This window comes from Thalassophryne amazonica, chromosome 8, assembly GCF_902500255.1.
Source record: "Thalassophryne amazonica chromosome 8, fThaAma1.1, whole genome shotgun sequence".
NCBI lineage: Eukaryota > Metazoa > Chordata > Actinopteri > Batrachoidiformes > Batrachoididae > Thalassophryne > Thalassophryne amazonica.
Genome location: NC_047110.1, coordinates 8956152 through 8981957, shown reverse-complemented (window position 1 = coordinate 8981957; position 25806 = coordinate 8956152). Strand labels below are relative to the sequence as shown.

At 42.4% G+C, this 25806-nt stretch overlaps 1 protein-coding gene across 3 annotated transcripts in view; it reads left to right on the top strand.

Annotated features, from left to right (window-relative positions):
• kiaa0513 (KIAA0513 ortholog) overlaps nucleotides 1–25806 on the top strand; it is a 261844-nt gene that overhangs the window by 163017 nt on the left and 73021 nt on the right. For 2 of the 3 annotated variants that reach the window (XM_034175730.1, XM_034175729.1), the window contains 2 exons: nucleotides 8680–8752; nucleotides 13790–13867. In XM_034175730.1, the coding sequence (XP_034031621.1) occupies nucleotides 8680–8752; nucleotides 13790–13867 (151 nt within the window). Of the gene's footprint in view, nucleotides 1–8679; nucleotides 8753–13789; nucleotides 13872–16602; nucleotides 16613–25806 lie in introns of those variants that run through there. The other variant, XM_034175731.1, reaches the window with a different exon arrangement.

Sequence of the window (25806 nt, the reverse complement as noted above, 5' to 3'; positions counted from 1 at the left end):
ATTTCTTCCACTTTGACTGCCTGGTGGAAAACCTTAGAAATTACAGACTCACTAATGGAAATCTGTATAGATGCTCCTATTTGCCACAACCAAGACTTTAAGATCAATAAAGCAACTCGTCATGTCAGCAGATGGGAACAGAAAGGAATCACTCACCTTCATCACCTCTTTCAAAATAAAAGGTTTATACCATTTAAAGTAGACCTGCATTGAAATAAATGTGGTCAGATCTCAGAAAGAAATAGCTGATATGTATTTATAAGACCCTTATGAATGCAGTAAAGTAAATCTGCAAACCCAAATTTGTAATTCAGCGGAGAAATCTTCATTTAAAAATGAAAAATTTGCAGCTAAAATTTGGCCCTCGGCGAAAACTGTTTGTACATCCGGGACATTGCAGTGACGTCCAGCAGAAGACGGAGCGCTCCTGCCTTCAGTCCGATCCCGCATTGAAATTGATTTTATCTGTTAGTAATGTTACTGTTATACACATCCTGGTTTCAGCATCCAAAAGTAAGCTGCAATGAATGTGAGATACAGCTCTGCATGCTCAGATCAGCGGCGACATCGACAGCGGGCGACGTTCTTCCCCGACACCTCGCTCTCTGCCTCCGATCTGCTTACTGAGTCTGCGTGTTCGATAAATGCCGAAACGGGCCACTCACATCACCCCCGTGTCTGCTGTGCAGCCGGCACCACGTCCCTGTCTACCGAATGGAGGTGCAGCCAACTTGGCAAAAGTCCAGAGAATACGGTGACACCTGTAGCTGCAAGGACAGACTTTCCGCAGCGCCGCATGTCTCGGTAATCGGAGCCGCAGAGCTCCGTGGCCGCTGAGAGAGGTTTATATCTTTTTAATGACTTGGATTCTTTGCGGGTCCCGCCTCCGTACCCTGCGACGGTAACACCGGAGGCGAAAGACAGTAGATTTTCAATGCGACACCGCTCAATCGAACGGGCGTATGAAAATGTCCCCCAAAATAATTTTCAAGCACAAATAAAAGAAAAGTGTACTCACCAAACGTGCCGCAAGACAATATGAAGTTTTAAAAAAGTAGATCCTTCCGTATAAGACAAGAAAATGTTGCAGATGCAAACTGACGTAAATCCACAAATTACAGTTGGCGCGCGCAGTGCATGCTGGGATAGGGTCTTTTCCCTGACGTCTCGGCAGCGTCCCGGATGTGATGACAGTTTTGCGGAGGGCTAAATTTTAGCTGTAAATTTCTCATTTTTAAATTAAGATTTCTCCGTTGAATGACAGATCTGGGCTTGCAGATTTACTTTACTACATTCAGAAGGATCTTATGTGTAAATGTAAGTCATTTTTTGGTCCAAAGATCTGACTGCATTTATTTCAATGCAGGTTTACTTTAACAACTTGATGCAGAGGTTTGGAATTATAGGAGGAAATTTTATTCATTACCATCAAGTAAAGCATGCTGTGATGTCAAAAATTCAGATGCATCAGTGCCCGCCAGAACCACCCACATTAGTGACAGACATCAAGAACCTCCTCCCAATAAAGAAAACCTTGTCTAAGGTATATGAGTTAATATCATGCGTGGACACTGCTTTATATTTACCCAGCTTAAAATGGAGGGTGGACTTCCTCCTCACCTCTGACCCTGACCACTGGATACAGATTTGTAAAAACACATTTTCAATTAGGGATGTCCCGATCAGGTTTTTTTTTGGCTCCGATTCGATTCCGAGTCATCTGATTTTGAGTATCTGCTGATACCGAGTCACGATCCGATACTTTAAAAAACTGAACGAACAAATGCTAAATACGAGGTCTGTTAGAAAACTATCCGACCTTTTTATTTTTTGCAAAAACCATATGGATTTGAATCACGTTTGATTACATCAGCCAAGCTTGAACCTTCGTGCGCATGCGTGAGTTTTTTCACGCCTGTCGGTTGCGTCATTCGCCTGTGAGCAGGCTTTGTGTGAGCAGTGGTCCACCCCCCTCGTCGGATTTTTATTGCGAGTAAAATGTCTGAACGATTTGGAGCTTTGCTGCATCAAATTTTTCCAGAAACTGTGAGAGACAGCCAGGTGGACACCATTCGGAAAATTCAGATGGCTTTCAGGGACGATTTTATGGGGATCACACAAATTAAGGAGTGTTACAGCCGGTTTAAAGACTGCCCACAGCGGCTGAGAGCGCGCCGCACTCCAAGCGGCGATTGACAGGCTGAAACAACCAGATCATTTCCAAAGTGAAGGCTGTGTTGATCCGGGACATCGTCTGACTACCACAGAAATGGCAGAAGATGTGGACATCAGCACTTTTTCGTCACATTCCACTGTTACAGGAGTTTTTGTCATGGAAAGAGGAGCGGAAGAATTCGCGCGTCGGGACGGAGCCGCATGGCGCAAAGCAACGCCGTGATGAAGCCTCACAGGACATGTTTTGGCATGTCCAGCTCATCCACAATTTCTCGGATAGTCACACGACTGAAAAGCCACCGAAAGCCATCGTGTGAGACCCACACGGAGGTGCTTTTGTCCCGCGCCATTCGCGGCTCTGTGGCGCATTCCTCCGCTCCTCTTTCCATGACAAAAACTCCTATAACAGTGGAATGTGCTGAAAAAGTGCTGATGTCCACGTCTTCTGCCATTTCTGTGGTAGTCACACGATGTCTCGGATCAACAAAGCCTTCACTTTGGAAATGATCTGGTCATTTCAGCCTGTCGGTCACCGCTCGGAGCGCGGCGCACGGTCTTTAAACCGGCTATAACACTCCTTAATCTGTGTGATCCCCATAAAATCGTCCCTGAAAGCCATCTGAATTTTCCGAATGGTGTCCACCTGGAGGTCTCTCACAGTTTCTGGAAAAATTTGATGCAGCAAAGCTCCAAATCGTTCAGACATTTTACTCGCAATAAAAATCCGATGAGAAGGGTGGACTACTGCTCACACAAAGCCTGCTCACAGGCAAATGACGCAACCGACAGGCGTGAAAAAACTCACGCATGCGCACCAAGGTTCAAGCTTGGCTGATGCAATCACACGTGATTCAAATCCATATAGTTTTTGCAAAAATAAAAAGGTCGGATAGTTTTCTAACAGACCTCGTATACAATATTTTCATTTTAATCACCTTATTATTACCTTTATTGTTACCTTTAAGTGCACTGTTTATCACTTAAACAGTGCTCTTATCCTGGAGGTAGCTTAAACAATCAAGTAATAATCTGCCAGACTTTAAAAATGTACAAATTTCCATGTTATTTTATTTGTCAAAAAATAAATGTCCAAGGTTCCTTATGTTAAACAAGAAATTATCTAATCTGAAAAAACAGGTGGTTTTAATTTACAGATGAAAGGTTTCTAAATAACCATTTGTTGATTTAGCTATTTTAATTACAAGTGTTCTAAACTTTTTTGAAACAATCAAATTTTGAGGTAACAAACAACAACAACAAAAAAAAACATTTCCAAGGATTTTTCTTCAGAAAACTGCTCTATAAATGAGCAGTCCTGTGACACGTTTCTGTTTTGTACAGATCAGTGGTTTCTGCCACTAGTCTTCCGTGTTTTGGCCCGATGCGTCGTTCCTATTGGACAGCGCGAAGCTAAGTCACACCTCAAAGCGTCGAAAGTTGGATTGGGTTGAACTTATGTTTTTTCTTTTGTTCAATAAAAAAAAAAAAAAATTAAATAAAAAAAAAAAGATTGGGTTGAACTTTGACCGCGACAGCCTGCCGACAAGCAGCAATGCACACTCCCGTCAGAAGCTTTGCTTTAGTGCAGCTTTTGTCGTGATGCTTCACTTCTAAAAAACAACACGTGTCATTGAAAATAATGCTTTTTAGACCGATTTTTGATGCCTCCGACGCGTGAAAGGCCCATTAATCTGCAGTAATGAGCTTGAAATAGCACTGATCAAAATAATGAGGATAAAATCTATATCAGATTCCTGATCAGGATGCAACATCCGATTTCGATCAAGTGTGAAACCACGTGATCGGGGCCGATTTCCGATCAAGTGATCGGATCGGGACATCCCTATTTTCAATGACAAAAAATACCAAATTACAACTCATCCAATACAAAGTTCTTCATAGAACACAGATTACTCAATATAAGATGTATAAAATGGGCTTCTCAGACTCTGATGTTTGTTCCCAGTGTGAGCTAAACACCACTGATACCTATTATCATGCCCTTTGGCTCTGCTCACCTGTCCAGTGTTTTTGGTCAAAAGTCACTGAAAAATTGTCCTCTATCTCGGGATATAGAATTCCCTTATCTCTTAATTTATGTTTACTTGGAGACACGACAATTATTGAACTGCCAACGAAACAATCTAAAACTATACTTGTAGCACTGACTGTTGCCAATTTTTTTTTTTTTTTTTTGCTGAATTGGAAAAATAAACAATCAATCAATATTAACCACTGGTCAAACCTCCTCCGAATATATATCGATGGAAAAAATAGCTGCTTCATCAAAAAAAAAAAACAATTACCAAAATTTAATGAAACATGGTCCTTATTTATCAATTCATTTAATTTGAATTTGGAGGTCTAATAAAAAAAATTAAATTATTTTCTTTTTGCCTGTTAGGGAATGCCACTCTTGCACCTGTCCTGTATTAATATTAGATTATGATTTGTTCCTATTACTGTTGACCTACTGACTTTTCTCTCTCTTCTGCCGCTGATCCAGGTTGCAGTTCTTTGAGGTACTCTTGGTGTCAGAGACTGATACAGTTTTTTTTTTTTTTCTTATTCAACTCTTGAGCCCACTGATGGTTGGCCCAGGTGCCGCGCCACGGGGCTTCTGGTCCTATCGTCGGTGAGGGAGGTGGTGGCGGGAGGAGGGAAGAGTTTGGCGGCCACCGTTCCTTTTCTGTTGGGTCTGTCTGCTCTGCCGTTGGTGGGTTGGGGTCTGGTGCCTGGGCAGGGGGTGGTGCCTCTCCCTGCGGTTCTGGTGTATGTGGCCCCATGCCCCGGCCTCTCCCTCCGGGTTTGTGGGGCTCGCCTGTCTCCCTTTGGCTTCTCGGCTGCCGCTCCGGGGTCCCATCTTGCACCTTCCCTGGTTCGGGGACCTCCGGGCGGGGTAGCCTGTCCATCTGCGACTCCCTGGCCCCCTATCCCCCCTGTTGGTTTGCTCCTCCCTGGGCCTCCGGTGCTCCTCCGGGGCTGCCCACCTCCCCCCATCTCATGGTTTTCCTGGCACCTCTGCCGGATCTGGGGTTGGGCTGGGGGCCCGGTGGGGCTGGTGTATGAGGCCCGCTCCCTGCTCCGCACCTCTCCTTCTGCCTGCTGCTTGGGGTTGGGCCTCACATGTCACACCCTTTTAATGCACTTCACCAATTTAGTACCCGCACGCACATATTGGGTTGTAAGTAGCACATTATAGGGTTCATATAGTTTTGCGGTAGGGTGTTGGGGATGGGTTTGCAGGGCAGTCTGTGGCACAGCTGTGTGCTGCAGCCTTCCACTGCGATCTCCATCCGCCACTCCTGCCTTGCAATTTTAATGCAAACACTTTATTTCTGCACGTTTAGTAAATACCTTCACTAATTTAGAGTCAGGGTCACTAGGTGGTGGTGGGTTTGCAGGGCAGGCCGTGGCACAGCGGTGTGCCGTGGCCACCCACGGCAGTCTGCCACCTGCCGTCTCTTGCCCTGCTTTTAATGCAACACTTTATCTTTGCTCACTTAGCCCTACTGGCTGTGCTGGTGGGCCTGGCTGTCAGGGAGGGGCCTTGTGCACTTCCTGGCCCTGGGGTTGGGCCTCGGCCGGGCCCCGCCCTCGTATGGCTCGGTGGTCTCTACCTTGTGCTTTGGATTCGTTTGCGGTGGCTCCTTTGCCCCCGTACTTGCCGCCACTTGTTCCCGCCTTCGGGGTCGTGGCCCTGGTGGTGTAGTTCTGGGGCTCCCCCTATTGGTAGGCCTATGCTGGCGCCCTGTGTGCTTCCCTCGGGTATGGGGCTGCTCCCTGTGCCTCCGTGGGGAGGGGTGGTGTCGGGTGCGTTCCGACACCGTCGGGCCGCTCCCCTGTTGGTTTGCTGTGCTGCCTGGTGGCTCTGGGGGCTGCCTTTCCTGGCCCCTGTGCCCTTCCACTGCCCCTTTTCTCCTGGTTCCCCTGGGGCCCTGCATCCTGGACGCTTTTCCGTCGGTGCTCGCAGCCGGCCGCATGGCTTCTGACGTGCTGGAGTGGTCCATGTCATATGGTAAGGTTCTGTACTCTAGTCTTGGCCCAACACACCAGCCACAGTAGTGATCAGATATTTAGCTGTGATCTGGGTCTCTGTGTGTGGATGTTTGCATGTTTGTGGCCGTCACCACAATTCAGTTTTTGGGTGCTCTTAAGGGGATTAACACTATGGTGTTCTAGATTAAGGTATGGATGCTCACTAATTAGACAACAGACTGTTTCTGTCACTGTTTGTTCATGTGTGGTTGTTTGTCATGGTATATTGTATGGTTGGGGCCCCGTCTCCTCGGTGTCTCATGTCACAGTTATTGTCTTCATCACTCGTCTCTTGTTCTTGTCTGTCTTTGTGTTGTTTTGGTGGTCGGCCCTTCCTGATAGAAGTTGTCGTTTGGCTTTGAGTAGGATGTTGTAGGCTGATCGGGAAGGATGGATGGTGGTCACACACACACTCCACATTCACTCATGCACTACATACCTTCTGTATTGCAAGAATAAATTGCATATATGAGTATTAATGTTCATAAATGGTTCTGCCAGTGTGGCACTTACCATTACTATATATGCAGACGGGGGGGAAAAAAAAAAAAAATGCTGCAGAACAGCTACTCCAAAATTTTACACCATTTACAGAAACACGATGACTTTTTACAGTAGTTCTGGTCTTTAATTTATCATATACTAATGTTCCTCTCAAATTATGGCTGGACTCCGTCATTTTAAATAGTTCCTGGACATGTTGAGGCGAACGTTTATTTTTAACTTTATAGATGATTTGTATTATGATATAATCATCCAAGTCCCATAATTTCAAAATGGGTAAACAGACAAATAGTGGGTTTGTTGGCTCACGATATGGTTTATTACTTATAACTCTTATAGCTTTCTTTTGTAATAAAAATATTGGATTTGTTTTATGTTTCCCCAAACATCAAAGCAGTAGGTCATATTTGGAACAAGAACGATATAACGTAACTAACAAATGTTGGGTGAGAAAGTCTTGTGCTTTGCAATGGCTTTTGAGATTTTCAATTTAACATAATTGAGTTTTCCTGCTTAATTTATCATCAATAAAAACTCCAAGAAATTTGGTTTCAGTTACAATTTCAATTTCAGCATCATTTAGCATTAAAGTTCTACTTAAATTCCTAGGATTATTTCCGAATATAATACTTTGTTTTACCAAGATGAAGCGATAATTTGTTTTCATAATTTGTAATCTTAAGGACGCCCTGACAATCGTGATGACGCTAAAGATAATCTTATCAGATATTCCTGCCATGTGTGGTGTGTTCAGAGCCCTCTGATCTGCTCGGAAGGACGTCAGGAGCGCTCTGATCGCAAATCGGGGATATTCAACATGTTGGATTTTTTTGGCCCGATATCGCAGCGTGTGTTATCTTCACGTGTGTGGTCTCTCAGGTTTTGGAAACCTAAAGATAATTTTAAAATCCTGTCATGTGAACCAGGCTTAAGACTCTCTCACCTTGATCAGACATCTTGGTTGAATGAAATGATCTGGATCCTGTATCAGCATCCTGCACTTGTCACCAGGGTAACACAAAATGGGAGTGTGTTATTGATTGGGGCCGAGAAATCGGGGCTCCTGATTGGATGAAAAGTGGGGCGATACAAAGCCTGGTATTTTCAGTGTCTTTGTTGTATCTCCCTGTTTTAAGATTTGTATCACCCTGATTTTATTGCCACAGTTTCCAGGGCAGTAAAATTGATAGGAAAAGTGTATGATTTATCAGCCCTATTTTTTCTTGTATCTCATGAGGGTTGGTTTCTGACTATCGGGCAGATTCCTGTTGGAATATGAGATAATACAATGTATATGATAACAGCAACCTAAACAATTCATAAATTCACTAAGACAGTAAATTCACATTAAAAATGACTTAATTAACAGGAAATAAAAGGGTTGAGTTCTTCTTCTACAAACTGTTGCGGTCTAAGGTTCCAAAAACATTCTGGACTCACACACCATTCCAACTCATTATAGAAACTTTGCATAATTTATAACCACCCTTGACAAATGTCAGCGACCTATTTTATAAACACTACCCAATCTAGAGCTCATGGATCCCCTCGGACAATGTGCTGGTAGTCATCTTTCATTTTGTGCCGTTATCTTTCTTCAGGAGATAACACAGCACTTTAAGCAACTTCTTCATCTCTGACATGTCTCCTTCTTGTTGTAAGTTTCCATCAGCATTGTGCACAGATACAGATGCAACTTTTGACATCATTACAAATGAGTTTTTGCATGCAAAAAAACAAGCTGGCTTTGACAGAAGGAAGCAATAAGATCACATGCATTTTAATGGACTGGACAAACTCAAGCCTCTTTTCAAATCTCATCCTTATTTCATAGCATATTTATTAGTGGTGGCATTGTTAAAAAGCCGTTCATCCTCCTCTTTTCTTGCTATGGATTGGACTAAATGTGCACTAGTGAGTTGTGCTGTGATCCTTCTTGTTTTGTTTTTCATCTCCCTGCAGTGTCTGAAGCTCCAGTGGAAAAAAAAGAGGAAAAGCTGTATCTGTACACCCACCTGAAACAGCAGCCAATCTGGTAATTTCAATATATTGCTGAACAAAAATTTATATTCCCAAAGCATAAAATGTTGGGAAGGTAAGAAAAATTAAAACCCACAGTGATTCCAAGATATTTCATGTTTTGTGTGGTCAACTTTATTTTGTCTATACAGATACATCCTTTACTTCATTTAAAACCTACAACACATTAAAAAAAAGAAAAAAAGTTGGGACGGGGGCAACTTAGGTCTAATAATAAGGCCAAAAAAAAAAAAAAAAAAAAAAAAGTACAATCACAATTCCAATGAAGTTGGGACGTTGTGTGAAATGTAAATTAAAAATAAAATGATTTTCAAATCCTCTTCAACCTGTATTCAATTGAATACACCACAAAGACAAGATATATAGACTTTTTTTGTTTTTGTGCAAATATTTGCTCATTTTGAGATGGATGCCTGCAACACATTTCAAAAAAGCTGGAACAGTGGAAACAAAAGACTGGGAAAGTTGATGAATGCTCAAAGAACACCTGTTTGGAACATTCCACAGGTGAACAGGTTAATTGGAAACAGGTGAGTGTCATGGTTGGGTATAAAAGGAGCATCCCCAAAAGGCTCAGCCGTTCACAAGCAGTGAAGGGGCGAGGATCACCACTTTGTGAACAACTGCATGAAAAAATAGTCCAACAGTTTAAAAACAATGTTTCTCAGCGTTCAGTTGCAAGGAATTTAGGGATTCCATCATCTACAGTCCATAATATAATCAGAAGATTCAGAGAATCTAGAGAACTTTCTACATGTAAGCGACAAGGCCAAAAACCAACATTGATGCCCGTGACCTTCGATCCCTCAGACGGCACTGCATTAAAAACTGACATCATTGTGTAAAGGCTCTTACACAATGATGTTAGTTCAGTTAACACAGTTCGTCACTACATCGATAAGTGCAAGTTAAAACTCTACCATGCCCATGACATGAGCAACTTACACATCTGTGATGGCACCATCAATGCTGAAAGGTACATCCAGGTTTTGGAGCAACACATGCTGCCAGTGTCTTCAGTTCCCAAATGATTATTGAGTGTTGCTGGAGGTTGAAAGGTGATGTAACACAGTGGTAAACATACCACTGTCCCAGCTTTTTTGAAATGTGTTGCAGGCATCCATTTCAAAATGAGGAAACATTTGTACAAAAACAAAGTTTATCAGTTTGAACATTAAATATCTTGTCTTTGTGGTGTATTCAATTGAATATAGGTTGAAGAGGATTTTCAAATTATTGTATTCTGTTTTATTTACATTTCACACAACGTCCCAGCTTCATTGGAATTGGGGTTGTAATTTTCTTATTTAAAATGAGCAGAGAATCTCTAGTTTGCCAACAAATATGTGAGAAAATTATAGAAATGTTGTCAAGCAGTGTTCCTCAGACTGGTGGGGATTTGTGTAACCCTAACATCATGAAGCAATTCAAAGAATATGGAGGATTTCCAGTGTCTAAATGGCTGGGACACAAGCCCAAGTTCAAGACCAGTCATTCATTAGGAGCTGATATAGCTACATAGGTGTAATGCTGCAGGAGGCAGGAGATACACAGAGATCAGTCATTCCAAGCACCGGTGCCCAAGGGAGCAAAACAAGGGTCAGGCAGCAAACAGGAAGACAAGAACACAGGAAGGTTTGGCATAACTGCTCAAGAAAATCTGTCAAAAGGGGGCAGGATGTGAGAGTCATGTAATTAGGAAGTTATGAGAATATGAAACAGCTGGAGAGGGAATACAGGACGAAAGCTACAAGAAACACACAAATAGGAGTGAACTTCAAAATAAAATAGGAAACCAGGGCAGAACATAAACTTCCCCCAGGGAATGTCACCAGACATTCCAGGAACATCTGAGTGAGAATGATAAAAGTGAGCAACAAGGGAGAGGTCATTGTTGATGCTGAAAGGACCAATAACCCGGGGAACCAATTTGACACTGGGCCCTCAAAGGGCCTTTGGTGCTTGTTGGCAGCCTACTGATACCACAGAGAGCAGCATAACCAGGCCCAAGCCCACGGGAGGTGACATCTGTGGAAAAAAGATTATGCACAGTGCACCACTCCTCTTACAGCCATAGACACAGCAGAATAGTGACATCCCTGTGAAGGAGAGGGGAAAGAAATTGTGGACCTACTACACCCACAGGAGTTGCTCATCCCACTGAATGGAAGATTTGGACACTAAAAAAAAGATAGCACCGTCTCCAAGTCCTGGTTGTACTGTTCTGTTTAGCTGTTGGTTTGGGGGTGATACCCTGAGGACAGACTGACCGAGGCGCACATCTTCTGACAAAACTCCATCTAAAACCCAAAAATGAACTGAGAATCATGATCTGAAACCACGGCCTGTCACAAAGTTGATGGAGATGTGAGAATCCGGGAGCAGCTGAAGGACCTGGAAGTCTTGCATTGTGCACACACTGAGCAAGCACCAACAAAGTTGAGCCCATCCTTGATCACGGCATACCACCAGAAACGGTGATGAATGAATTTTAATGTGCGACTCACCCTGGAGTGACAGATCCGCTTGGAGTGTCCTCACCAGTGATGCCGGTAACGTGTTACTTAGTAACGCGTTACTCTAATCTGACCACTTTTTTTAGTAACGAGTAATCTAACGCGTTAATCTTTCCAAATCAGTAATCAGATTAAAGTTACTTCTCCATGTCACTGTGCGTTACTATTATTTTTCATTGTGGGTCGATAGCAGCATTAAACTTGCTATGATGGAAAGCTCCTCCTCCCTGGGTGAGTTGATAGTACTGTATTGACATGAAAAAACACTAGGCTGAATGTTACATGATCCACAGTGATAAGACAAAGTACTGTTGAAGCATGTAAAAAAAAAAAAAACTGTGCTCACCTGGCTTGAGTTTAACCTTTAAACAGAACAAATGTACTTGAAATTTTTGTGGTCAGTCCAAACCAGAAATGGGTGCTCCACCCCATCCAGCCAATGTTTCCATTCTTCCAAAGCCAAACTGACTGCTGGGAGCTCCCACTTACCTACATAATTTTCTTGGAAAGCTAAGGGCACACGACGATAGCTGAAAGAAGGACAAAAAAAGTCACAAATTCAATGAGAATGAGACTGAACTCATCCCATCACTGAAAAACCTGCAAATCGAGTGCATAAAGGAACAAAACAAAACCAAATTAACAAATGAAAAACGAAGCAAACACCGACCATGACACTTTAAACAAAATGAAACATGCAAATGTGTGACAGCCGTTTGTGGCACACAGCTGTTCTAGCTGTTTGTGGCTAGAATGTGTGTGCGCGCGCAGCCTTTCCAGCCACAGACGGCTGGAATGTGCGTAAATAGTTAAAGTAGTTGATAAAACGTTCTTGCTGCTATCGTTTCTGTATGACAATGTTCCATGTTCAACTCGTCGGATCTTTAGTTATTTTGTCCGTTCAGATATCGTCAGCATTCATGCAAGATGTCAGACTTGGGAGGTTGGACAAAGTTGGATGACAGTCCAACAATGGAATACGGACGAATTGAAGTTGTCGTTGGGATTCGTTCACATTTTTCAACAGAAAATTCTGACAAAGTGCAAGCTGCAGGAACTGTCAGGGCGTGAGGTGGCTTGACACAGGTAACAGGTGGAAGCCAATGCAGACTCACAGGCATGGTTGGTTTTGATGGATAAAAGGCTTTATCTGTTACACAGGCATGGGGTTCAGTACACAAGAGGTCACACTTACAGGCAGAGGTAGCAGACATGGTGCAGGCTGAGACTTTTCCATAAACCAGGCAGGATTCGTACACATGGCGTCAAGGAACAAAGCAGGCAAACAGAGGCAGAGTAAAAAAAAAACAGGCTGAGTTCAAGGTAATGGCGAGGCGGAGATCGGAGTACACAAGCAAGGTCAAAAAATACGCAAACAGGATGAGAATGAGAGGCAAGAAAGTGAACAGAGTCAACAATCAGGCAGTGAGCTGTGGAACTGTGAGGGTTTTAATAAGGAGCAAACTAATCAGGTTGATGTGAAGCAGGTGTGTGGGAGGTTCTGGAAAGGGGTGTGGTTTAGTGAAAGAAGAGGGAAGAAAGGCAAGAGAGTGCGGGAGGGCAAAACAAAGCGGTGCAAAACAAGAGAAGTGAGTGACAGAAAAACTGTGAGAAACATGATGTGCTCAAATAATTAATGTGAGCAAAACAAAAGGGACAAACCTAAGAGCTAACGTGACAAGTCAAAAAGGGAAAACAAGAAAACTAATGATTAAAACAAAAACTAGAATGGAACTGTTCTTGAATGGCACAGAAAAGTAAATACAATAAAATGGCAAAACAAAGTATTGGTTAAACAGAGAATAATTGATGAACAGAAAACAAAACTGGTGACTACTGAATAATGCAATAAACGACAAATGGAACATAATCTGATGAGCAACACTGAAGATTACAAATAACAAAAACCTGTGACTAAACATTATACAACCAATGTGATAAACAGAACTAAAGCTAAAGTAACTTAAAAGACCCAGAGTGAACAAATACAAACTACACAATAAATGATAAGCAAAGAATGAACTAGTGATGAAAATGTAGCACAAGGAAAAGCAACGAAAAACTAAATGACTGCAAACTAAATGAGGCGCTGAATGAAACCAGTGACTAAATAATAAACAAAGCAAAACAATAAACAGAACCAAACTGAGACTAACATGATAAAATATGACCTAATAAAAAGTAAAACCAGAAAATCTCAAAGGAAATACCCCAAGAGCTAAGACCTAAACCCCAAGCCAGGGCCAAGCATGACAGGAACGAAGCTAGATGTCTCTGAAAGTCAACGTATGTTCAGATTTCTTGTTTCGTTTTGGCTTCAGTGTTCTTCGTTAGTGCCGTGTGACCGAGGCGAGATTTTCAGAATGTTTGGGCACTGGACACCTTCTGTTCATGCTTATGACAACAATAGTAAATGAAACTGGATGAAGTAAAGGTACATCCCCAACAGTCTGATTGATTTTGTGTGAGGTCTGTCATCTGTGTGAGGCTGCAGTAAAGTTTGTTCTCTTTGTCAGGCATACGCTAAGATTTTGGAATGCTGCATTCTTTGACGCCGTCCATTACGAGAGGAAGAAAAGGTCGCCCACAACAAGGTGAGTCTGAATGATTGGACAGTGGTTTCAATATAGGTCTACGAAGGTGCAGATTGTCATGTGAAAAATACAAGATGGTTTCACTGATAAACAATACTGTGGCTCGAGGTGAAGACCTTTCCTGATACTGTCTGCTGATAAAATCAATAGAAATATAAGTATGTACTGCAAATATCCATGGATATATACACACACACACACTCACCCCCCACCCCCACCTGGACAGACAGCAACCAACCCAATTTCATCCAGTGTTCACAATCACTGCCCTAAATGTTTACAGCCACATTTTAAACTGTAGAGGATTCATATATATATGTGTGTGTGTGTGTGTGTGTGTGTGTGTGTGTGTGTGTGTGTGTGTGTGTGTGTGTGTGTGTGTGTGTGTGTGTGTGTGTGTGTATACAGTAGTGTTCAGAATAATAGTAGTGCTATGTGACTAAAAAGATTAATCCAGGTTTTGAGTATATTTCTTATTGTTACATGGTAAACAAGGTACCAGTAGATTCAGTAGATTCTCACAAATCCAACAAGACCAAGCATTCATGATATGCACACTCTTAAGGCTATGAAATTGGGCTATTAGTAAAAAAAAAAAAAAAAAAAAAGTAGAAAAGGGGGTGTTCACAATAATAGTAGTGTGGCATTCAGTCAGTGAGTTCGTTAATTTTGTGGAACAAACAGGTGTGAATCAGGTGTCCCCTATGTAGGGATGGGTATTGATAAGATTTTATCGATATCGATGCCATTATCAATTCTGCTTATCGATCCGATTCCTTATCGATTCCCTTATTGATACCTCGTGAATTTTGTACTAAAAGTAGGCTTTACAGGTTTTCTATGTATTTCATTGAGTCTTAAAGTAAATAAATATGAAATTGGTCACTGTATTCTTGATTTCTGGACATAAATAAAAATAAACAAAATGGTGCTTCCCTTTGAAGTTATTAATTCAGACTGGATTCTGTCGTTCTAACTTGACTCGTCAGAGAGCCACACAACATTTGGAGCTGTGTGAACAGAACGGAGGACAATTCTCGTTTCTTTCTCGCAACAAGACAGGAGTCCCAGTTAGTAACTTCAAGCCGCACAAAAGTGACTCACGATTGACATATTTAGGGATGAAAGTGGTGAAAAACAAAAAAGCTGAAACCCAAAATTACCCTCCAACACCACCCACACAAAAATGTTTCAATTCTAGAAGCTCTGAAATGCAATCTGGGACTATTCCAGACGATAAACTGGAGTGAGTGCAGCATCCATTTAGTGAGGGAAAAAAAACAACTTTCCTTATTCAAATTCATTCCAGTAGTATTCTGCTCTTACTAGGATGCAGCAGTTTTCTAGTTCGGCAGATAGTTCTGGAGGAAATCACTGAAGAAATTAACATTGAAAATATGGTTTGACCGAAAAAAAAAAACTCTCATTAAACTTAAATGAGGCAGGGATGAAATGGAGGTGTAGGAGTCACTAGGTGTTCACAGGAAACACTTATTTATTTCTGTATGTATGTATGTATTTATCGTATGTATGTTCATTGTTAGTTGGTTTTATATTTCCTGTTGTGTTTCTATTCAGGTTCTTTTTGTCTCTTTCTCTAAAATTGTATATAATAAGTATATTATATATAATAATCATTAGATTATTAATATATAAACAAAAATAAATTTAAGAAATATTACAATTTGAAAACAAATGCACCCGAAAATGATGACAGCTGCAACTGCTTAATGCTAACTTTTAACATGCCATAGACATGCTAACGCGTTAGCATCGCTCCCATTTTTAAGTTATAAAATACATCTATTAACTGTTTCAGAAGACCATAACAGGTCAGTTTAACATAGAAAAGGTAAATAATATTCACAGACATATGCTCTTTAGGGTTTTAGCGGGGGAAAATTAAGCGAAAGAAAGAATAAACGAAGCAATAGATCGAAGCATTACTTAAATCTGCGAACCACTGCTTTGATTGGTTCAAGGTTCAAAGCAAGCCGTGCTGCAGAAAAGTTGATTACAGACCCGTGGCAGGGTCTGTAATCAATGTAGAGAAATGATCATTTTCCTGACAAACACCCCCCAAAACAACCGCCACTCTGAAGGACCAATGACAGAATCGCTAAGCACAAAGCTTATTGATGTCGGTGGATCGAATCATTTCTTAACAATACCCGAAATGAACCGGTTCTCGATACCCATCCCTACCCCTATGTAAGGATGAACCCAGCACCTGTTGAACATGGTTTTCTCTTTGAAAGCCTGAGGAAAATGGGACGTTCAAGACATTGTTCAGAAGAACAGCGTAGTTTGATTAAAAAGTTGATTGGAGAGGGAAAACTTATATGCAGGTGCAAAAAATTATAGACTGTTCATCTACAACAGGGGCACCCAAAGTGGGGCCCGCGGGGACGTGCTGACATAATAACTCTTGCTCAGCTGCTAAGCCAACCTGTGTCCCTCCCTACAAAGTGAATGCTTTATATAGGGCTGCATGGACAGTTTCTTCTCAGTCATGGTGCGCTGTTCATACCAAACTGGAAGGTCTTTAAAATACTTTATTTTAACACAGTGGGTATGTCACACTGTTGTGTGTTCTATTTCTATTTTCAAATATGTTTTTAAAAATTTTATATTACAAAATATATATTTTACTTATTTGGGAAGATTTCCCATGAACCTTTGCACTGACAGCATCAATTTCGCGGTCTTAAACCAGTGGACATGGAGCACCGAAGGAAGTGGCATACGGACAAGAGGCATTATAAACAAACGTGGGAGGAAAAATATTTTTTCACAGACATTAATTGTAGGCCGGTTTGTCTCATTTGTAATCAGTCTGTTGCTGTACAAAAGGAGTACAACATACGTCGCCATTACGAGACAAAACATGCAGCTTTTTCATTGTACCAAGGAGATGCACGTCAGAAGAAGGCTAGTGACTTATTAGCAAAACTTCGTTCACAACAAAGTGCCCTAGCACGGCCATCCTCTGCCCAGGACAGCGTGACCCGGGCCATTTATGAAATCTCAGCCCTTATTACCAAGACTGGAAGATTATTTTCAACAAGCGAGTTTGTCAAAGACTGTCTGTCCACAGCGGCGTTACTTGTGTGTCCATCCCAGGCAAGGCTCTTCTCTCAAATCAGCCTCTCCCGCAAGATGGTGACACGCCGTATTGAAGACATGAGCCGGGACATTAAGGAACAACTTAAAGCAAAAACACGTGGATTTTCAGTTTTTTCACTGGCGTGTGATGAGAGCACGGATATTTCTGATTCAGCACAGCTTTTAGTTTTTATCCGAGTAGTGAGTGACAGCATGGAAATCTCCCAAGAGCTGGCTGGAATAGAGACGCTGCATGGGACGACTAAAAGCGAGGACTTGTTTGCGGCTGTTGAACGAGTATTGGACAAGTACAGTTTGAGCTGGGACAAAATGGTTGCGATCACGACGGACGGTGCCCCTGCAATGATTGGCAAAAAAGCAGGTCTTGCCACACTGGTGTCTCAAAAGGTTGCCGAATGTGGAGGTAAGCTGACCCAATACCACTGTATCCTGCACCAAGAACAGCTGTGTGCCAAATCAGTCGGGCTTGGAGACGTTGTGCGCGACGTCATTAAAATCATAAACTGCATACGCTCAAAAGCTCTTTCACACCGCCAGTTCAGAGCTCTTTTGGACGAGGTCGATGCTCAATACAGAGATGTGTTCTACCACCAAGTAGTTTGCTGGCTTAGCAAAGGGAAAGTGCTCAAAAGATTTTTTTGAGCTGCGCCATCTCATCGCAGACTTTCTGATGACCAAGGACAGTAACATCCAAGTTCCTACAGAAGACAGTTGGATTTGTGACGTGGCTTTCATGGTGGACATTACAGACTTGCTTAACTCATTGAATGTTCAGCTTCAAGGCAAGGAGCAGATTATCAGCGAGCTTTATGATCACGTCAAGGCCTTTCAAATGAAGCTGGGGCTACTCTCTCGACATCTGTCAGCAGGTAAGACTGATCATAAAAATCGTATGCTGTATACATGTATATAATGGTCTGTATTTATACTTGATGTAAGTACGTGCAGGTCATGTCTGTGCGCCATTGTACATCTGAGTTCTCTGTGGTGTGGGAGACGCTTAGTATAAATGCGTGTTTTACTTGAAATGCACTGTTGCATTTACTGTTGTGAGCTTATGTGGTAGTTGTGCTGATAATTGTAGTGAAAACTTAGGCTGTTTATTTGTTTCCAGGAAACATGACTCACTTCCCTAGTCTGAGAGAAGTAAACCTGGTTGAGGAGAAGCTGCGTGAATATGCAGGACTTGTCAGCAACCTGAACAAGGAGTTGGATGTGCGGTTTATGGACTTCAGAAAAAGTGCTGGACATACGGAATTGTTCTCACAACCCTTCAGTGTTAGCCCAGACTCTGTCCCAGACCACCTTCAGATGGAGTTAATTGACTTTCAGTGTGATACTGAGCTAAAAAATAAATTCATGTCACTGAGTCTTAAGGATTTCTACACACAGATCTCACTACAAAACTACCCACACATTAAGAAACATGCACAGGTGATGCTTTCACTGTTGGGCAGCACTTACATTTGTGAACAGACCTTTATTTGTGATGAACCTAAACAAGTCCAGGCTCAAAGGTACCCTGACTGACTCACACCTGGATGACATACTTACCTTGGCAGTTAGCCAGCTCCAACCAAACATTGAGAGGCTAATAATGTGCAAAGATCAGCTTCATGTGTCTCACTAGTCACTAGTGAGACACATTGATGTAAACTCCACTAAACAGCAAACCACTAGTGATTAGTGGTTTGCTGTTTAGTGGAGTTTGAGTTTGCAGTTTGAGATCGAGTTTGCAGTATTTTGTTGCAATTTGTTGTTTGTTTTGTTGCATTTGATTTGCACTTAGTTGAAAAATTAAACATTCATTCCTTTATGTTAATTAAAGCAACATTGTTACAGTTATTTCTGCATCATGAGTAAAATTGCTATATTTGGCCCGCGGCCCATTGTCACATTTTCATTTTGGCCCTTGGAGGCAAAAAGTTTGGGCAGCCCTGATCTACAATGATCTCCAATGCTTTAAAATGGACAACCATCAAAATGGATAGAAGAATAACCACAATGGCAAAGGCTCACCCATTGATCAGCTCCAGGATGATCAAAGACAGTCTGGAGTTACCTGTAAGTGCTGTGACAGTTAGAAGACGCCTGTGTGAAGCTAATTTATTTGCAAGAATCCCCCGCAAAGTCCCTCTGTTAAATAAAAGACATGCAGAAGAAGTTACAATTTGCCAAAGAACACATCAACTGGCCTAAAGAGAAATGGAGGAATATTTTGTGGACTGATGAGAGTAAAATTGTTCGTTTTGGGTCCAAGGACTGCAGACAGTTTGTGAGACGACCCCCAAACTCTGAATTCAAGCCACAGTTACAGTGAAGACAGTGAAGCATGGTGGTGCAAGCATCATGATATGGGCATGTTTCTCCTTCTATGGTGTTGGGCCTATATATTGCATACCAGGTATCATGGATCAGTTTGGATATGTCAAAATACTTGGAGTTCATGTTGCCTTATGCTGAAGAGGACATGCCCTTGAAATGGGTGTTTCAACAAGACAATGACCCTAAGCACACTAGTAAACCAGCAAAATCTTGGTTCCAAACCAACAAAATTAATGCCTCACAGATGTGAAGAAATCATGAAAAACTGTGGTTATACAATTAAATACTAGTTTAGTGATTCACAGGATTGCTAAAAAAGCAGTTTGAACATAATAGTTTTGAGTTTGTAGCGTCAACAGCAGATGCTACTATTATTGTGAACACCCCCTTTTCTACTTTTTTTTTTACTAATAGCCCAATTTCATAGCCTTAAGAGTGTGCATATCATGAATGCTTGGTCTTGTTGGATTTGTGAAAATCTACTGAATCTACTGGTACCTTGTTTCCCATGTAACAATAAGAAATATACTCAAAACCTGGATTAATCTTTTTAGTCACATAGCACTACTATTATTCTGAACACTACTGTGTGTGTGTGTATATATATATATATATATATATATATATATATATATATATATATAGTATACAGTACATATTTCATATTTAAGCAATTTTTTGTGGTGAATAAGATGTCTTGTTTCTTTTGTGGTGTACAGTAGCTCTACAGGTGGAGCACCCTCAATCTCATTGTACACCCCCATACAATGACAGTAAAGACTATTCTGTGTTATTCTACTGTTATTTACATTATGGGATGAAAGCACGAGTACTGTATATGCTTTGCATCATTACACATTTTAAACTTCTTATTTTAAAGCTGTGTTTGTTTTACACTTTCTCCATTTGAAGTTGGACCCTTTTTCCCTGTGCCTTGCTGCTTCAACACAGGAATGCAGGATAAATTGGAAGACTTGCAGTCTGTAGTTAAATTTTTGTGCTCCTCTTAAACACAAAGTTATGGTAGACAGGTGAGACTGTATGGAGACTTTGTCTTTGCAGTCAAAGCAGTTGTATTCACACATCATAATGACACAACTCTTCTCTTTTTCATCACAAACATATTGCTGCATTGGAATATCTAAATATGGGGGACATATCATACACACCCCCCACCCCCCAAATATTTAAATATGTTCAAAGTGTTACAGTTGAAACCCAAATGGAATCGAGGACCCAAAATATGGGAGGCCGAAAATAAAAAAGGCCTGGAGCATGAAGACCCAGACTGAGCTGCTGTTGAAACAGGGAGCTGCAGTCCAATGGAACCAGAACTAGGGATGATGAATGGTGTGAGCGCTGTCATGCTTACAGTAAAAAATAGAACAGGGGTACTAGGAAGGCTTGAAAAGCTGTGTAGGAACACACTAAGCACCAAGGCTTGTGTAGGAACATACAAAATACTATTGTGGAAAATAGAGGAGCCAGATACTGTAGAGTGGCGAAGGTGGAACCGGCGTTTATATAGTTGTACAGCTTAGTTGATAAACGGCATGTGCGGTAATCAGCTCCGCAGCATGCCACCTGGAAACACAGAAGGAGAAGGCAGGACCAGGCCAGAACCAAGACAGCACACAACAGTACCCCCCCACCCCCACAATGGGACCCTCCAGGCGATGAACAGTATGCTCCAGATAGAAGTCCCAGAGGAGGGAAGGGTCCAAGATGAGGCTCCACCCTACTGAGAAGCGCTCTTTGGGCCCATAGCCCTTGCAGTTCACCAGGTACTGGTAGCTCCGGCACCGATGACGCCTGTCCAAGATCTTGTTGACCATCCAGTTCGGTTGGCCAGTGATTAACGTGCCCGGATCAGTCTAGTGCAGGGGTGGGCAGCGAGGGCCAAGACACTGCAGGTTTTCCTTGCAACCAATCACCTCGGCAGGTGGATTGCTGATGAGCTTCTCCCCTGAACATAAACACCTGATCGTCAATGAAATCACCTGCTGAGACAAGTGATCATTAATGAAATCACCTGCTGAGGTGATTGGTTGTAAGGAAAATCTGCAGTGTCTCGGCCCTTCATGGCACATGATTGCCCACCCCTGGTCTAGTGCATAATGGCAGGCAGGGGTGTGCTGTCTAATGCAATAATAATGAAAAATGTCCGCTTTTCGTCGGATTTCCACTTTTTTGCCAGTGGCCTGGTAAGCGGAAGAAATTAAACATGTTTATTTTTTTGGCATAGAGCACTGGATGATTAAAGCACACTGTTTTAAGCACGTCTGCACTTCTGCATGTAAGTCTGCACTACACTGAGCTACTGCATGCAAATCTACACAGCTGTACACTGTAGAAACTGAGTCGGTGGCTCCGAACGTTGCATGGTACAAACAGAAGCTGGTTTGTAAGCACAGCTGTGTAAGGCTGGGCATACACTGTGCGATATTTTCAATCCTTGTACTTGGCTCCAGCTCAAACTGTGTGACAAAACCGCAGACTTTAAAAGTTCAGAACGCACGATTCATGTTCTCACACTGTACAGCCTGAAGCAATCTGACGTTCAGAATGTTCAAAAACCACACGTCGGACTCGTGTTTCCAGAAGTCAAACATAACAAACTTTTTTTTCTTTTTAAAAAAAATTTATTTCATGCCTATCAGCGCGCACAGTGAGTGACATCAGGTGGGGGGGGACTGATCGCATATGCGTGCACACACACAGCAGACAGCAACGTGATTCACGAGAGGACGGTAAAAAAAGAAAACAAACATTCATAACAGGTGTTGCTACTTACACTGTTGTATAAATAAACTATATTTCATACAGAGTCATACAGCTGTGCAAGGTGTAGCAACTTATTCCCTCATCTGTCGTAAATCCTGTTGTTGTCTGCTGTGTGTGTGTGCTCGCGCATATACGTTCAGTCTCCCCCCACCTGATTCCACTCACTGTGCCCACTGATAGGCATGAACTTTAATATGATATTAGGTTATTGCGAAGGAACGCAATAAAAAAAAAAACACACAAGACTTTACATGAGATCACTGTTTGCTCTCTCCGGTGTTTGCTCATGGACAGTGCGCGAGATAATCAGCGCGTAAACGCTTGTAGCGCTGCTTCAACAGCGCGGAACCCTCACGAGTCACGACGGCCGACCAAAATATCAAACAGGTTTGATTTTCATCCGACCATACAATTCCCGATCAGGAGGTGGTCATGAGATGTTAAATGCAGCTCATTACTCCATGTAGACTGCACGATGCAGGACGCACGATTAAGCTGAAACTCGGTGTGATCCAAAAAATTCTCGCACAAGTGAAAAATCAGCTGTAAAAGGGCCAAAACTCGCATAGTGTAAGCCCGCCTTAAAGAGAGACTTTGCAGGAGCGAGATCACCCGCCGTGGCACTGCTAAGTGCCGACACGATCGTTGATGGCTGTGCATTTGTTCACAGCAGGGAGGCTTTGCAGGAGCGTGATCACCCTCGTGGTCTTGGTGCTGCTGTAGCCCTTTTCGCACCGAGCCCACTTCGAGGTGCATAGTGCAGCGTCATGACGACGCCACATGGAAGCAACCCAGTGCCGAGATGATGTAGTTCAATGCCAGAACAGCGTGAAGGACGCAAAGGACGAAGCGAATTGGATGCCAAAAATTAAACATGTTTAATTTTTTTCTGCATTAAGCGCAGGACACAGAAATGAAGTGGTTTTAGCGCAAGTCAGGGCAACGCGACGGTAGCCAACGTGACTGGGAGCCACACCCTCACAATACAGCGTTACCCAATGCCAATTTATGATTCCTGCTGTGTTCCATTGTTCCCAAAGTATAATTCACGCAGGATTGTTTTTATACCATGTACACAATGCAGAAAACTACACGCTCAGAGAGCACAGGAAAAAAAAAATGCTGATTGCAGCCTGACAGTAGCTGCAGCTACTCTGTCTTCTCTCACAAAAGTGTTTTAATAAAGTCCATAAAAGCCCTGCTCACAGATCGATTGCCAGAGACAGGACATGTCCACATCCAGTAAAAAGTCCGGACATCTCCAGTCCACTCATGGACGATTCGTTCACATGTACACATGTGAACAATTAAAAGAAAAAAAAAAAAAGCTGTCTGGCTGCTGCAGTTCCTCACTCTCCCCTCAAACTCTCTCATCATTGTGTTAAATAAAGGACAACAAAGGACATAGGTCCTGCTCACAGACTGATTACTGGAGACAGGACATGTCCACATCAAGTATAACTCCAGACATCTCCACATTTACTCACGGGCGGTTTGTTCGTGCGCATGCAGCTCGTGGTCACAGGAAGAAAGGTAAATTATAACAGAACTCAGAGTGCAGACTTGCAGCCCTGCACAAGAACAAATATAAACTAGAAGAGTAATCAGAGTGCTGATCTGATTTCTCTGTGCAGAGAACCTGCAGGCTGCATCCTCACCTCCTCTCTGTCCACCTGCTGCGTACACCTGACGCAGATATTCCTGCGTCGTCATGACACCACAGGAAGACACTCGAAGCAGCACCTCCTTCAGCAGGGCCTCCTTCGAGTTGTGTCATGACAACGCCAAATTGATGCAACCTAGTGCCGAGGTGATGCTGCTCAATGCCACAACACCAAGAGGGACGCAAAGGGCGAAGCGAAACCAGCGCCAAAAATTAAACATGTTTTAATTTTTCTGAGTCACGCACAGGACACAGAAAGGAAGTAGTTTTCTTGCAAGTTGAGGCAACTTAATGGTACTTAACGTGACTGGATGCCACACCCACACAATACTATGTTACCAGACACCAATTTATGATTCCTGCTGTGCTCAATTGTTGCCAAGTTATAAATCATGCAGGAGTGTTGTCAAACTTTTTATACCATGTACATGATGGAGTAAAACTACAGCGCTCAAGGAGCACATGTGAACAATTAAAAGAAAAAAAATGCTCATTGCACCCAGCTGCAACTCATTGCGTTCACCTCCTTAAGTTCTCTCACGATTGTGTTAAATTAATTCCATACATCCTGCTCACGGACAGATTGCCAGAGAAAGGACATGTCCACATCCAGTATAACTCCTCATCTCCATGTCCACTCACAGGCGGTTCGCTGGCGCATGCGAACGCCGATTGCAAGTCCGCGGCCACAGGAACACTTGGTCCCTTTAAAGTGTGAGTTTTCAATTTACAGCATTCATCCAAGATGTTGTCACATTTTTTAAGCGTAGTCCAAAAAAAGACACTGCACTGAGTGAGTGCATGCTCACGGATACAAATTCTGACGGAGATAACTACTTTGGTACAACACTGGCTGGTGTGCGCCAGGCCGGTGTGCGCCTGCGTTCCAGAGTCAAATGCAGCCGTTCTGTGCATTCACCCAGCTCTCTGTGACCACAAAATAAAAAATAAATTATTTCTTTATTTCTTCCACTGCTTACAGTCACCATGATACAACTTTTAACTTTGTGTTATGTCTGCAAAATTGCTCTTTTACATGCTCTCTTTCTGTGTTGCAGCTCTGCGCTCCTTCTCATGACTTCACTGGTGTTATTTCTTCCACAGCCACTTTTATACTGTAATCCAGCTTTTAACTTTGTGTTCGTCCATTATTCATTGCAAATCCACTCTTTTGCGAGCTCGCGTTTTGCTTAAATGCTTGTCGTGGGTGCCAGTGTTTCAGCATACAGCGGAGGTCATCTGATCATTAACAAGATATTAAATCTATCGTAGACATACTTTTACAGGTAGGAATGAACATGCAACTGTTTTACCAAGCTATTAAAACATTAAAAATAGTTACCTTTAACTTTTAAACTGTTCCAAAATACGTTTCTTATTGAGCAGGAGAGAGGGGGGAAAAAGCCTCCAGATGAAAGTCTTCTGTGATTCCAGAAGTGATTAGAGGTGTTTTCAACATCCAAGGTTTGCCAGAAAATGATTAATCCGCTACAAAATAATTATTTTGTATACAGAGTCTGGTGAACAAAGCAGGTGGAATTGTGTGCAAGAGGGCTAAGCCTGTCCAGTAGCCTCTCATGTCTCACGTAGCTGCCAGGTGTTCGGATAAATGCAGCCTCGTCCGCACCACAAACATGCCTCTATAGTCGTATAGTAACTCGTACACAAACTGCCCCAGTCTGTTGTTGCTAAATTTTGAACATCTTGAAATTAGCACCACGCTCAGAGATGAGCCTCAGTAACCAAAGATAATGCCTCTAAGAGCTCCTCAGAGCCACCATTCACCCACGATAGTTGAATAAATCAATTCGGTGGTTGCAAAAGTGATTTCCAGAACTGACAGCAGTGTATTGCTTTACACATTCAGCAGTGACACTACTTTTGAGCTTATTAACATTAGATCCAGCAAATGACCTGTAACTACACTGAACTGTAATTCCAATAGTTGTCTTTGCAGTGGATTGGGAAGTCCTGCTAAATATTACCATATTTGTGTTTTATACTCGTGTTTCCATTGCTTTCAATTTGCAGCTTTAATGCT